Source organism: Anguilla anguilla, chromosome 4, assembly GCF_013347855.1.
Source record: "Anguilla anguilla isolate fAngAng1 chromosome 4, fAngAng1.pri, whole genome shotgun sequence".
NCBI classification, from domain to species: domain Eukaryota; kingdom Metazoa; phylum Chordata; class Actinopteri; order Anguilliformes; family Anguillidae; genus Anguilla; species Anguilla anguilla.
The window spans coordinates 38,511,729-38,526,765 of NC_049204.1; the positions used below are offsets into that span (position 1 = coordinate 38,511,729).

At 39.4% G+C, this 15,037-nt stretch overlaps 1 protein-coding gene across 2 annotated transcripts; it reads left to right on the forward strand.

Annotated features, from left to right (window-relative positions):
• The first annotated feature begins 857 nt into the window (after positions 1–857).
• actr3b (actin related protein 3B) lies at positions 858–13,407 on the forward strand. 2 transcript variants are annotated; one of them, XM_035415926.1, is made up of 12 exons: positions 858–1,118; positions 2,452–2,507; positions 3,167–3,291; positions 3,848–3,958; positions 4,206–4,301; positions 4,924–5,031; positions 6,298–6,441; positions 7,162–7,335; positions 7,633–7,725; positions 11,205–11,330; positions 11,941–12,024; positions 12,374–13,407. In XM_035415926.1, exons 1-12 carry the CDS (start codon positions 1,075–1,077, stop codon positions 12,467–12,469), a joined length of 1,257 nt encoding a protein of 418 aa, XP_035271817.1. In that variant the 5' UTR covers positions 858–1,074; the 3' UTR covers positions 12,470–13,407. The 2 variants fall into 2 exon arrangements, with proteins under 2 accessions (XP_035271817.1, XP_035271818.1); XM_035415927.1 differs by lacking the exons at positions 858–1,118; positions 2,452–2,507; positions 3,167–3,291 and having other exon boundaries at positions 3,880–4,007.
• The last annotated feature ends 1,630 nt before the right edge of the window (positions 13,408–15,037 follow it).

Below are 15,037 nucleotides of genomic sequence, written 5' to 3' on the forward strand. Positions count from 1 at the left end.
ACATGAATGCCTGAACGCATCCTAAAGGACTGTAGCCTACTCTTGATAATACTAAGAGTAGGCTTCTGACAGTCGGAGCCACCCCGACAGGGTTTGGTGGCCCTAAACAAGAATGTTTTTGTGGCCCAAAAGTACTCCAACATACTGCACACCCACCACTTGAATTGTGCGGCCCATATGGCCCTAAATGACTCTGCTGACAGTAAAAACTAACTAAATACACAGAAAACGTGTTTAATTGAAAATCCAAACCAGCTCAAGGGAATTAACGTACTAGGTTTACATGGGCAATAACATGAAGCTGGCTGAAACAGAAGTAGGCTATAGGCTACATCTCTTAGCAATTAGCCTACGCCCCAGTAACCTTTTGTTTAAGGTAACTTTCCTAAAATTTCCAGATTATAATTTATAGGTCAGTCTCATGATACTGCCTCATGAGACATGGGTCTCTCAGGGCATCTTTTCTTGTGCATGTGGCTTGGCAGTTTCAGATGAAATTCACAGATCTTCACTAGAAGTGGATCGGCTAATCGTTGAGTGAAACGGACGAACCATTTCCCGGGAAAGTAACCTGAAGTAAACAGGAACGAATGTTCATTTAAAATTGAGACTGTTTTTTACGAAAGTTATACGACATTTAGCACCATATCACTATTGTGGTATGCGGACCATCTGACATCTGATACGTAGGATACACTGCGTCACCTGGGTGATGATGAGAGAACTGGGTCCGCGCTCAGTTTTGCGCAGCTTCAAACACCCCGTCGGCCCAGGTCGTTTCTATGGAGACAGCATTCCCTCCTGTTAGATTCAAGAACATCCGGGAATGAGTCCAGCAAGTTTTCTATTTTTTTCCTCTAGCTATTGCCTTTGACTCGGGAAGTATTCCCACTGTCATACATAAAATAACGGTGCACGCGTTATAAACCCCAGCGGTGGTATGCCGAGTCAGACTGTACTCAATTACTTTTAAGTTTTAAGTTTGACGATATCTACATTTACACTCTTGCGTACTGTGTTTAACTTGTGACAACTAGCTAATGCTGTTTTAGGAGTCTTGTCGTCATTCTGAGCATGGCAGTACAGTTACCTCCTTGCGTGATTGACTGTGGAACTGGGTGAGTTTGTTTATCCCGACTAGCTAGCTGGCTGCAACTGTGCGTACTTAGTTTTTTTTCTTTATCATTGCGGTCATTAACTCATTTGTTTCCAACCAAAAGGTGAACAGGTCGCTGCACAACAGGGTCGCTTGTCAAGTCAAAATAAAACAGACAGATTTAGCTACCATGGCTGATAGGCTGGGTAGCTGACCCCAGGGCTTAAAAATGCAGTGCACATTTCTAACTAGTCGATTTAGCTAACTATCCGCTTTGATCAGTGACTAGCGTTTTTATATAAAATCTGTGTTTTCTCGGCGCTTAAATGCTGTAGCGTTAACTGGTTCTGTTACCTTAATATCATACTTATGGTGCTTGATTTGGCTAAATCTAATCGTAATGGTGACAAGTGAAGTTACTATACATAACACAGCCTACTATGCTATCATTTCAACATAATATGAACAGCCACACGTTAGGCTGCAGCTACGGAATGAAGAAGAAAATTACTGGTTTGTTAAAGGCTAATACTATTTTGCTAATATGTCAGAGCAATTAGATCTACTAAGTTACGTTTTTGCTATTTTTCCCCCCCAAAAATGAATGTAATATGTGTTATAATGAACGAATTAACCAACGTATATTTACAACGTGTAATAGCTATTCAATTCATGTGGACTACTATAGGGCGAGCAACGAGTAGCATATCTTGAAAGTATAAAACATGTTTTAAAAGAAACCAGGTCCAGCAATTCTTCGTAAAGTGAAAAATATGCCATATACCTTGATGGCGTTTTGAAGCCACCGACGCTATTTCTTATCAGTTTAGATTTTTTACATTTGCTAATGCACAATAGGCCTACACATAGTAGCCTGTAAAAAAATATATTAATACCAGCAGTCGGATTAATGTTGCCAAATCTACTGCATCACATTGATGAAATCCCGGGCAGGTGCTGGGATTACCAGTTCCACATGGCCACTTTCCTCGCAAAATTATCAAACAAACTTCACATAGGTTAATTAAATGTTTAGCCCGGAGGTAAAGTCAATATTAGGCATCATCAGATTTAATTAAATGGTGCATGTGCGATGTAAGTTTATAGGATAGCCTTTAGGCTACATTTTGCCTTTAACCTTGTTGTCCATTGCGTTTGATTGCTTCACAGGACTGCCGAAGAAATAAGGGAACGAGAAATGTGAAGGGTTCTTCCAATAGTACTCACCCAATTCTAAAAATAGTAATTAGTGTCAGGTTGTATGGTGTGCCATTGAAAGTGATTCTGGACGTTGTTTACACAGTCTGTTTTTTTTTTTTTTTGCATGTAATGCAAACCCCTTTCTTCAAATTCAGATATACCAAGATTGGATATGCTGGGAATACTGAACCGCAGTTTATTATGCCATCCTGTGAGTATTTAAGAAAAAAGTTTTCATGTAAAATCGAAATATACTTTTACAGTTCTAAATAGAAGCAAGCCAGCTTTCCTGATTGAATGCATGGGTTTTTACATACATTACATTATATTGCATATATTTGCATACGTTTACATTACATATACTTGTATGTCCAGTTTACACGCTTTGTGTGTCTTAGAATTTAGAATTGATTTCAAGCTATTTTTACTTCACATCTCTCAGTAGTTTAGCACCTTATGGATTGCAGATTTTTTAAATGTCATTTTTGTCCGAACTCGAGATCCACAGTGTATCAAAAGTAACACACAAAACTTGTGGGGAAAGTGCTTTCTGTTTTAAGTGGAACACACTTTCAAAGAATAGTACAGAGGCAGGCTAAGTATTCGTGTATATGAAGTACAAATGCTGGATTTTCCACCTTAGATTTGGCAAAAACATTTTTGTGCCGGCACTTTTTAATGAAATATTTCATTATAAAGACAAAGAGGGAAAATTAATTGCACTTGAATGCAAACCAGCTGCTAGTACATTGTTAATGTTTGAGTGATTCTATATGACTCTATACAAGATCAGTTGGAACAGTTCTTAGCTGTTTGTGGGTAGGGGTTTAACATGCGGATTTTTTTTTTTTTTTTTTTTTTTTTTTCCAGGTATAGCTGTTAGAGAATCAGCTGGGGTAGGAGACCAGGCACAGAGACGTCTGATGCGTGGGGTGGATGATTTAGACTTCTTCATAGGCGATGAAGCTGTTGATAAGCCCAACTATGCAACCAAGGTGGTATACAATATTTTCAGTCAATTTCTTTGTTTTACAAGCCTTTTTATGTATAAGTAATGCAAAAACTGGTAATGATATATGGTTGCGGGATATTTTTATTATTATGGATGTTCATGGATATAGGTTTTTTGACTAATCTGGTTCCAAATAAAAGTATTAAAAGTCTATCTTAATTTTTTACATCCTTTATTTTTAATAATTATAATAATATGAACATTATGTAATAATTATAATAATATGTACATCATTGCTTCATTGTGATGACTTCTATGTAACGTGATTAAGACTGACATTAGTCCACTGTTGCATTTGAATGCTTTCAAAATACAAGACACAAGAAAAATTGAGACATATCTTGGTCCAGAACAGTTTTACACCACAGTGAATCATGTTGGCATGGTGTGCTATTTTTTCAGCTGTCATGAATGCAGTCATTAGTATTACATGTTCAAAGAACATTTTGAGATGGATGATTTGTAATTACTATGAATAACCATGTGGGTCAATTAAAGAGAAAGCTTCTATCCAATCATATTGCTTTATTGCTCTGCAGTGGCCAATCAGGCATGGCATCATCGAGGACTGGGATTTAATGGAAAAGTTCATGGAGCAAATCATATTCAAGTACCTACGTGCCGAACCGGAAGACCATAACTTTCTCATGGTACGACAGAGAAGTGGTTTTCATGTAACAGACTATAGCCAAGCAATATGTGAGTCATGAAACCATTTGTGCTGTTGCATTATAATTGAGCGTGAATCACAGAAGTTCAGTACTGTTGTTGCTCCTTGTGTAACTCACATTTCATGTTTCGTTCAGTATCCTGAGAGCTCCATTATTGATTGTGATGATGTTGTTGGGTGCATAAATGGCAGGATTTCGACTGTTTTTGTGTTATATTTGTGTTTAGACAGAGCCTCCACTGAACACCCCTGAAAACCGAGAGTACCTCGCGGAAATCATGTTTGAGACCTTTAATGTTCCTGGCCTCTATATTGCTGTACAGGTACAGATTTCTACTGTTAGCTTAGCTCAATGGTTCCAAAATATAATGACCCTACAGCCTTCTTAATGAGAAAATCATTGTCTGTGACTCACCCTTTCTTAAGATGTAGCCTAACATACAGTGTGTTCAAATATTGAATTTGGATGTTTTAACTTTTTTCAGAACAACAACACCATGACTTGTGCGGTGCATGCAGTTAGTTAGCCTTTTAATTGGACCGGTGTGGATGTCAGTAAGCTGTATTCATTGATGTGTTTTGAATGTCCTATCTCAAACCCTTTCACAACCCATGAGTGGGTCTTGCCCTTCAGTTTGGATACCGTTGCTTTAGAGAAGGCTGTTTTCTGAGGATGACTTCTACAACTAACATTTTGCCTGTTGCCCAGGAACGCAACTATCGTAGATGTTTACTGAAGAAATTGAGGTTATGGACCCAACTAAATGGTGTTGTGCCCTACATGAGGCTCAAACTCATAATCTAATCGTTACTTATCCAAGTCTTGTGACCACTCCACTATTCTGGTGCTGTTTGTTGCCAATGCAGCCCTATCAACATTTTAACAGGCTGAATTGTTCCTGAAGCTCCTGTTCGACATGATAATAAATTAAAGTTTATTCGTAGGCAGTTTTGGCCTTGGCTGCTTCCTGGACCTCCAGGCAAGTTGGAGAACGAACTCTGACAGGGATTGTGATCGACAGTGGGGATGGAGTCACTCACGCTATACCTGTGGTAAGAATATCATATTTTTTTAATTTTCAGTGTAGAAGTTCTGTGGAAGTGTATGAACCTACCTGAAGAGAATTTTGATTCTGTAAGATGAAACCAACTGCCACATAAGGTTTCAGGTTAAGGGTTTCTTGTGTGACTGATTTTTCCAAGCATTGTTTCCTGATCCAACAAAGCATTAAGTTATTTGAACAGTCCCAGTACTTTTCCACCACTCTTTTCCCTGATATTTCCAAAGGAAACGTGTGCTCGTTGGGTTCGGATAATAAGGAAACTTGTCTTGGCAACCTAGCTCGTGCTACCTGTCCTGGTCTAAACATGGATAAACTCACTGCTGAAATGACCTTGTCTTGTCAAATCTGCTTTAAACCCAGAAAAATATCTTTTTTCCTACTGACCATTGATTGTATGCTTGTCAGAATTCAGAGGCCTGTGTGGCATATTGTTCAAAATGAAGAAAATCTCCAAACACCAACCCACATTATAACATGTCATTGAAATGTCCGTAGGAGAAGAAAAGCCTATGGTAAACAGCCACTCTCTGTTAGAAATGTCCTTCCGTGCCTGTAACATGGATAGTGCCCCGAACATTGAGGCGTCTAAGCCTGTGGATGGCAGCCCTGTGTGTGTGGACATGACCCCCCCCCCCCCCCCCCTGCACTGTGCCCTGTGCCCTGTGCCATTCTGTGCAGTCCTAGTTCCCTCTGGGTGGTGAACTAGTTCTTTTCCCATTGTCACTATTAACTATCCTGCTCAGCCAGTCTGTCCTGTCCAGAAGTGTCAGATAAATTGTGAAAATCGCCCTGGATTGTGAAAGATGCATTCTGAAATCGGCATTAAAAAAGCCAAGTTGGTGTGTGTTTGCTGTTGTCGTCTAGCTTTTGGATTGTTGCATGTTTCCTCTAGTAAAGTGATTAAAATGGCATATAAATGATAAAGCCATAACTAATGAGATAAAGACAGGATTGCGATGGCAGGGCTTGATATTCTGTGAAAATAGGACCTGGATTTAATTAACATTTGTCCTTGTGTGTTTACTTCACTTTTTTCCTCACTTATACAGTTTGATAAGTTAATTTAGGCGATTGCATATCTGTGTCTGTGTACAAAAAGACTAAAGCCTACAACAACATTTAATTCAATTGTCTGAATAAGGCCTCAGAGTAATCAGTTGGCCTACATAGCGTATATAATTTTTTTAGTGCAGGTTATGTGCCTTACTAAATAAAGGCAACACTGTGCTTTGCTGTGTGTTTGTCTGTATCTTAGGCCGAGGGCTACGTCATAGGAAGCTGCATTAAACACATCCCCATCGCAGGCAGGGACATAACTTACTTCATACAGCAGCTGTTGAGAGAGAGGGAAGTGGGGATCCCTCCAGAGCAGTCCCTGGAGACCGCTAAGGCAGTCAAGGTTGGTCTTTCACACATGAATACATACTCATATGTGCATGCTTGCACAAATGCACACGTACACCGACACTCCCCCCTTTACTGATACTGTTACATACATGAGTAAAGTCATTGAACCACAGGCGTGTACACACACACTCTCTCATAGCTGACATTGGCACTTTTAAATTTGTTCACTCTGTATCAACATGGTTTCATTTAACAGCCAAAGGCCAAAATTCAGATGCATAGTTATTGATGAACTGGGCTTGTAAACCATTCAGAACCAGGTTCAGATCTTTGGCAGGGCTCTGTTGTTGCATCCTGGGAAAGAAAGCAATTAACATGAATACTTCCATTGCATATCTGGCTGTATGAAAGGAAAATTTGCATATATCTCTCTGGATAGTAATGCCATTAGAACATGCCAAGATAGAAATCTCACAATTACAAAGAATATAATTAGAAAATATAAGAGAATATAAAGTACTGCTTATTATGCAAGTCACACCTTAGACATCTTAAATCCATTGTCAATAGAGCAACTGTAATGCTTAATGTGGTTTCAGTATTATTTCTGATGTGTATATATATATATATATATATATATATATATATATATATATATTCTTTTTTGTGGCAGTCATTCTTACTGTTTTTCTTACTGTATATTCATTATTTTCTGAGAAAATAAAGCATATTTTAATTCCACTGACATTTCTATTCATATGTTTTTTCCTAGGAGAGATATTGTTATATCTGCCCTGATATTGTGAAGGAATTTACCAAATATGATACAGACCCAGGGAAATGGATCAAGAAGTACAGGGGTATTAATTCCATCAGCAAAAATGAATTCCATATAGATGTTGGATATGAAAGATTCCTTGGACCGGAAATATTTTTTCATCCAGAGGTAATACTGTTTTATTATTATTAGTTTTTAAAAAGTTTGTTTTTGTGCAGTTAATGCCCCTAGTGGAGCTGAGTGGAACAGCAGAAAATGCAGTGTGTTTTTTTATAATGATTTGCAGCAGATGCTGTAACAGCCTGTGGATTGCACAGCGTGCACAGTGCACCTTCATTTGAGGACGAGTTTGTTTTAAGCATAATTACGTGAAATATATACACATGTAGAGCCATTACAGAATTTACAGTATCAGCAATAAACAATAAAAACAAGTAGTTTTCTTGACCTGCTTGTGTTTTGCAGTTTGCAAACCCTGATTTCATGCAGCCCATTTCAGATGTAGTGGACGAGGTCATACAGAACTGTCCCATAGATGTCAGGAGGCCACTCTACAAGGTACGATTCATGCCCGCCAGTCCATTTTGTGCAGACACCTTTCAGGCAAAATGCATGAAAACCAATGTAAATGTTTAAACCGCTGTATGGGGCCACTGCAGTGATCTGAAAGAGAGGGGAGTGACTGAAGGTATTGGTGGTATGCATTTTGTGGATTGAAAGTTAAATATTTTAGTCTAAGAAGTAGTCCTTTGGATGCTGCAGTGTAAGGTACTGTTGATTGAATTGTGATTAAAAAATGATTAAAAGCCAATTTTTAAACAATGTTTTTGTTAAGTATACAGCATCGGTAACATATATTAAACACCTTGAGCATCTAATTATATATTAAAATATATGTAATAAAATGTACAGTTTGTGAAAATATATACAGTAGAACCTGTTTAAGGCAGCCACCCATGGGGGTTATGAAAAAAGGCCCTCATGTGCAGGTCATACAGAGGTGATCACGAAACAGGTTTGACTGTATTTGCATTCCCATTTGCAATTTTCTGAATGCGATTGCCTCCAACTTCTCTAATGAGTTCAATTTCTTTTGTCGAGTGTCAGCTCCACTGGCTTACAAGCTGCCATTTTAAAACCGATACTAGTAACTTTCACTGACTAAGACTATGATCCACATATGACTTTGATAATGCCAGCATACCCTTAAATACCAATCTACCATGCTTTCCATTTGATTTTATGAGTTGCTTAAAAGAAATCAAAGAACGCAACAAGATATAGATAAAACAATGAATTGAAAGAATCTGCACAGCCCTTACGGAGTGGCCATCATACTCATCAATAAAACTCTCGTTGGAAAGCAAAAGCATGACTGCTGACTGCATTATTGCAGTAACCATGATGGAAAGGTAATATAAAGAGAAAAGTGAAAGAGAGTACCAGTAAGTGGTCATCATGGACAGGTGGCTGCCAAACAAAGGTGACCACTAAAGCAGATTTTGCTGCATGTTATTCACTATGGCTGCATTAAATGGCCCGGTTAGCAGTCACTAAATAGATTACCCAGTAAAATAAAAAGGTTGTATGTTATTGAAGCAACCCCTCAGATAGCATGACTGTACCTCCCTTTTGTTCAAATAATTGAATTTGACTAATGGAAGATAAGAGGAAAATGGAAAGAAAATGTTCTGTGCTCTTAGTAAATCAGAGTAATTTTTGCTGCTAAACTACACTAGAGGTACAAAGACCATTAACCTTCTTGTAACCTTCTTGGAATGACTGTTATTTTAGCAAGCTCAGCTGGAATACTATTTTTAATCGCTTTGTGCATTCTGCACACAGAAAGCTAGGGGGCAGTGTTTACCTTAAACTAAGACATTCTGCTCCCGTAAATTATTGTTGAGTGTGAATCCTCTCAAATGAAGATTTCACCGATTACTGAGCACTGCTGCGACGAGAGCAACATAAGCCTTTCCTCCCTTTTGCCTGCACAATCAACTGACTGGAAATTGGACTTTTTCATCAGGATGGAGGTTTGTCTCCTCCTCTTATTCCTTTTTTCTGAACCTGCAGAGCACCTCTCGTGAAATGGGAAGTTGCCACATAGATTTGCACGTATGCATAATTTCAGTCTGTGATTTATCAAGCCCAATACATCGGTTTTCATTTAATTCATTTTTGTGAATGTTAATTTGGTGCAATTCCTTGCCAGCCTTTTCGGCCATGCATGTTTTGTGTTGTATAAAGCTGCACCTTAGTAGGGAGGATCAAACGTTCTGCCTGCAATGTAATCACAATGGGAGTTCCTCACACAAACATAAAACAAAATTGGCATCTGGGCTCGTTTCAACAGGTCATTTAACAAGGAAATGGACAACATCGGAGTAGATAGAGCAATTAAATAGTTTCAAAAGTGCACTGATAGTGCAGCGATGTTACTTTTTTACTTTAGAAATCAGAAATTATTATGCAAACTTGACTCTGTTTAAGCGTTTGTGCCTGCACTTAACGCTTCATCAAAATGAGTTGCGTCATTATAAAAAATCTAACCGCGTTGAAGGCGTTATTACTCATTTCCCCAGAAGAAAAACTCACTGTTTCAAATGTTAATTGGTTATTCGTCATAGATACATTTGTATATTTAGGTGGCCTAAAAACATTACAGCTGCTGGTGTCCTGAGGGAATTTTACAGCCATTTCAGAAGCAAAATGACACCAAGAAAATCGGCGCTCACTATCTTATTCAAAATAACCCCAGAGGGGATTTTGTTTTGCTGAAATGAAATTTTATTCTGATTGTAGCCAATTCCTGTCTTGACATCATCCAGATTGTTCAATTCCGATTTGTCCAAGTTATGCCAGGGAAAAAGCCCTATAAAATGTTTGTGGAGGGGAGAGCAGTGGTTGAGAGAGAGCATTCCTATGGTCAATACAGAGCCAGCTGCTAAAACTACCTGGACTATGGGCAAGTTTGCCTGATCAAATTATATTGTCTGTTAGTCAAGTGTAAAAACTGAATATCCGACACTGGTAAAGGATATAAAAACATAAAAATATGTTTGCTAGGTGTGATATCCATGAGCACTATGGATGATCAGTATTGTCATTGTTATTCTGACATAAATTCCATATTTTCTCAAGTGAAAAGAAAGCTTGTTGTCAAACTTATTGGCAAAATTGTTTGACAGGGTGGCTGGTGAGCCCCTTAATCTCCAATTCCCACCCGTGTAAATGATGGCAAAAAAAAAAGATGACATCACATATAAAAAAGAGTGGAGGGGCTGTGAGGAGTGGGGCTCTTGGGTGGCTTGTTCTGTGGAGGTACACAGTTTTTAGTGCGCATGGTCTGGTTTGGATTCCTGACCGTGCCAGTGTCAGCAAGGCAGTGTGTGATTTAGCAGGGGTTCCGTATGAAAGGGGGGCCCTAAAAAAATATTACTGCAGCATTTTCTTGGGTGGGGGGGGGGCCCAATACAAGAACTCTTCATGGTGCCCCTGGCTATAGCCTTGCCCTGGGAGAGAGGGAGGTCTTTAGCTGCCAGGGTTGTTCCCAATCTCCACATACAAATGTGGTGACCCTGGTAAGACACTTGCAGACACTTGCAGTCTGTCTGCACCAGCTGCACATGGAGTATATTCTCCTAATGTAGTGATTGTGGAGTCACCGTGTCTTAATTTGAAATAATGATGACGGCGCATGATGACAGGGTGTCTACTTATGAAGTCTGCACATGGTGCTGTAATCCACTATTCCTCTGGGATGCAGTGTGGGCCACACCTAATCAATGATGTTAAAGCAGGTATTTTTCCATTAACAGCTGAGGTAAAATGTATGCAATGACATCACTGACTGGGTGTGGCCAGCAGTGGAATCAGGTAGAAACTTTTATCCTATAGGGAGTGCTGCAACAGCAGCTTTCTGCCCGGTGCTGACTTACTTTGACTGCTTGTTGAAGAGTAATTGCTTAATTTCTTTGGGTATCTGGGATATCCAGTCCACTCATACACGACTGTTCTGTTGTGGCTCGTCACAGAATATTGTCCTGTCCGGGGGGTCCACCATGTTCCGGGACTTCGGGCGGCGGCTGCAGCGGGATTTGAAGCGCGTCGTGGATGCGCGGCTGAGGCTGAGCGAAGAGCTGAGCGGCGGGAGGATAAAGGTACTAGGTCTCCCTGGTGAGGGGGGGCTCCCACTGTGCTGGGGCTACAAGTACTTCTAGTGCTCCTGTACTTCACCTAAGTGTCATTGCAGTGAACCAGGCCCTTATGATCAATTTAACCCTGCTGCTTTATCCACAAGCAGTCAAAGTTCCCCTGATGAGCTCCTGTTTAAAGCAGACTTTAGCAGTAACAATGACCTTTGAAAGTGTGCAAAAATGTTGGTCTCATTGGACAAGTAAATTCAGCGAAGGTTGGCTCCTTATAAGCAATTTAATCATGTAATCCATCATGATAGCGTGGGGGCAGCCAGCCCTGGTTCTGGGTTTTGTTTTCACTTTAAAATCAAAAATCTATTTAGTCCTAAAAATAAGGTGAGGTAAATTAACTTTATAATCAGTTGCTTTAATCGACCGAATGAGTGGGAAGTAGTAACAGAACCCGGCAGACAGCAGCTCCAGCTGGGTTGGTCACCCTTTCCTCAGCGGCCTCTGCCTCTCGTCCCTCTCACCGTTCTGTTCTGAGATTATGGGATGCTGCAGCGCACTGTTTGTCTGATTGCGTGTGACAGAGAGAGGCAAGAGCAGCGGTGTTTTCTCTCTGTTTGTGCAGCCCAAGCCGATGGAGGTCCAGGTGATCACGCACCACATGCAGCGCTATGCAGTCTGGTTTGGAGGCTCCATGCTGGCTTCCACCGTAAGACCAAATGCACGGGATTCATTTGTTCAGTTTTCTGTTGCCTCAGTAGTACTTATATATTCAGTATATATATGCATATACATATATACACAATGATAATATATAATGAAAATGAAAAAATGCATTTTTTGACCATTTGCACCTCTCAAATTTTTTTAATCAGTGAGGAAATAATTTTGAAAAAAAAGGAAATCGTTGCACATAAAAGTAACATGTTTTGCGTGTTATTAGAAATTGAGTAGTGTGCAGTATTTAATTTTGTCCTTAAGCTAGGAATCGTTACATGAACAGTAGCGCAGCAAGTACATGGGCTGTTTTTTTTCTCTTATTTTCCTGTCTCCTGCAGCCTGAGTTCCTCCAGGTGTGTCACAGTAAGAAGGATTACGAGGAGTACGGCCCCAGCATCTGCCGCCACAACCCAGTGTTTGGCGTGATGTCGTAAGGAGCGGGCTCAGGTGATAATGATTACAGCAGTAGTGCACGCTCTACATTAATAGTCAGAATGCAGCTATGGAGACGAGACCGTGGCCTCCGATCCCAGGCAGGAAAGCGTGGGAGACATTGTGGGTAAAGCTGTAGACATGGACAACTCTTTTCTAGGATAGACTTGTTGAAGGAGGGGCGTTTGGTGTCTAACTGTCTGACTGCGATGGCACTGCATCTTTAACTTAAGAGTAACGAACTGAAACAACATTTGAATTTTTTGTTTGTTGTTATTCTTAAGTGTCATTGCCAGTTTGGCTGTGATTGAAAACTAGAATTTAGGGGAATTTAAAACTTGCCTAATTTCCTTATTGAAAGTTAAGGACAAAGCACATTTAGGGCTAGATTGAAGGGCCCTGTTTTTGTCTAATGTGTTAGCCCCTGCTGTAGTGCTTGACTGCATTATTTTAAGGGATCACTTATGAATCTAATTAAAACAAAATATGACACCCAAAGGTAGTCTTATAGCTTCCCTTTTCACAGAATCTATAGAGTATTAAGTTATATATATATAATATATATTATATATATTTCAGAGTTAGTTTATATTTATAAGATAAATATAGCTTATCACAGTGTGGAGTTAGTTGCTGGATAATGTGCAGTACATTAATGATTTGAAATGAAGTGCGTAGTTTTCACTGAGAAAAATATTTTGTCATCCATAGTTTTATGAGAATGGATTTATCTTAATTTGTTTAAACTATATATATATATATATATATCAAATAAATCTCTTATTTATTGCCTGAAGCATATATTTATATTTTATTTATTGAACTATTGTGTACTATGGTAGGACCCTAAGGGTAAATTATTTAAGGAATTGTGTTTGGTTAAAGAGGAAAACCTACTGCTGTATTTAGTTAATGTTAATAAAGACACTTTTCATTTTCAGTGTTTGGCTTTTTTTCACAGTGTTGAAGGTCAGTAGAAAATCAGCCATTTAACCTCCTTAGTTCCAAAAAGGTGATAGAAGACATTTCACAAATGGCTTTCAGGGATTATCAGTAAACTTTAACTTTGGCTTTTTGGAACAATAGTGACTGATGCCATCCCATTTTAGTGTTATACAATTCATAAAAATGGATCAATGGGAATAAGTTGGAACACCTCAAAAGCTAGGAATAGTGTGGTATCTGGCCACTTTTAGCATAATTTTGTATAATTATTCTTAAGAGATGAATCATAAATTTTTATCTGCCTTGAGGGTGCCACCTACTCTCAGTTGTGGCTTGGAAAATGTGGTGATATAAACACTGTTATCCATGATTATTTTGATACAGCAAGTGGTGTGTTTGCTGGGTAATTAATGCTTTTTGGAGGGTGATCAGGCTAGCTGAATGTCACAGGCTACAATGGTACAAGGTAATCCTGGTGTCGCAATCAAATTCCGTTGTGTGAAGAGGTTTTGTGAACTCTGGTACCACTGCCCATGCTGTCATAGGATGGCTTTCCTCATGCAGAGGTGTTGGCAATGGCTTCTTCCCTCCATTTTAACTCCCAAATGCTGCTGAAGCACCAGATCTTCTCATTAGACTCCCATACAAACCATTTTGCAGTTAATTCCCCATAAAGGGCCACAATATCAATGCATTCTCTCACCAATTTTACGAGAAGAACACAGCAACAAAAGGACTAGTTTGTACTGAAGTTACTGTAGTTCAAGGTTGTACCTTATGTTTTGAACAGTAGACAATGATAAATATAACTCATTTGAGTTTAATTGTCCCAGCACTGGAGCTTCTCTCCATCAAGTATCCTTATTGTCAACATGTAGATTTTAATTTTTAATAAAACAACACAATTCAAGCATAGGATTTGATAAAGAGAGTGTTCAGTAATAGCATTGATCTGTGTTCTGCCCTGCCCTGTGTTCCGAATGCATCAGTGTGAATGAAACCCACCAAGTCCACTCTAGTTCAGGGATTCCTGATGAGCCTTCAGGGTGCTATATGTGGAACCTTAGCTTACAAGTACTACCGTTTCTCTTTAATATCAAAATACCCAAATATTTTTCTGATAAGGTCATCAGGAGTTCTCGGCTTGGTGTGCTAGACCTCAAAACAACGCTTTTCCGATCAAGAGCCGCATAATCTTTGCTGTTGGCATGAAAAAAGAATTTTAGACTCAGGATTAATGTCTTCAGTGATTTTGTCTTTTAAGCAACTTTGATATTGGCAGTGAGCTGCATCCTCCTGCATTTAGGATCTACCGGGAAATGCAGAACGTTGACTTCCTGAAGCGATCCGTCATATCACAGCAGTCCCCCAGTGATCTTCCCCTGCCTCGGTAGCTGTGTGAAGGAAAATACCATGGTACCCCTCAAAACGCCAAGGGGGAAATTCACTCACCGCAAGAATCAATAAGTTGTTGTAATGAAATCCAGGCTGGGCAGTATTATCCTCTCAGACCTCAAGAGGAAACAAGAGAAAGAACGAAGCTAAAATTGGTTGGGCTATTTGGGGTAAAGTGGCAAAGTCGTACTAATGTACTTACTGACTCACTGAACATCTGTTGGCAATAA

Bases quoted from the DNA above. Each gene is read 5' to 3' on its own strand.
- actr3b (XM_035415926.1), top strand. From the start codon at position 1,075: ATGGCAGTACAGTTACCTCCTTGCGTGATTGACTGTGGAACTGG. The intron at 5,032-6,297 runs GTAAGAATATCA...TCTGTATCTTAG, and splicing joins TCACTCACGCTATACCTGTG to GCCGAGGGCTACGTCATAGG. The intron at 12,025-12,373 runs GTAAGACCAAAT...TGTCTCCTGCAG, and splicing joins GCTCCATGCTGGCTTCCACC to CCTGAGTTCCTCCAGGTGTG.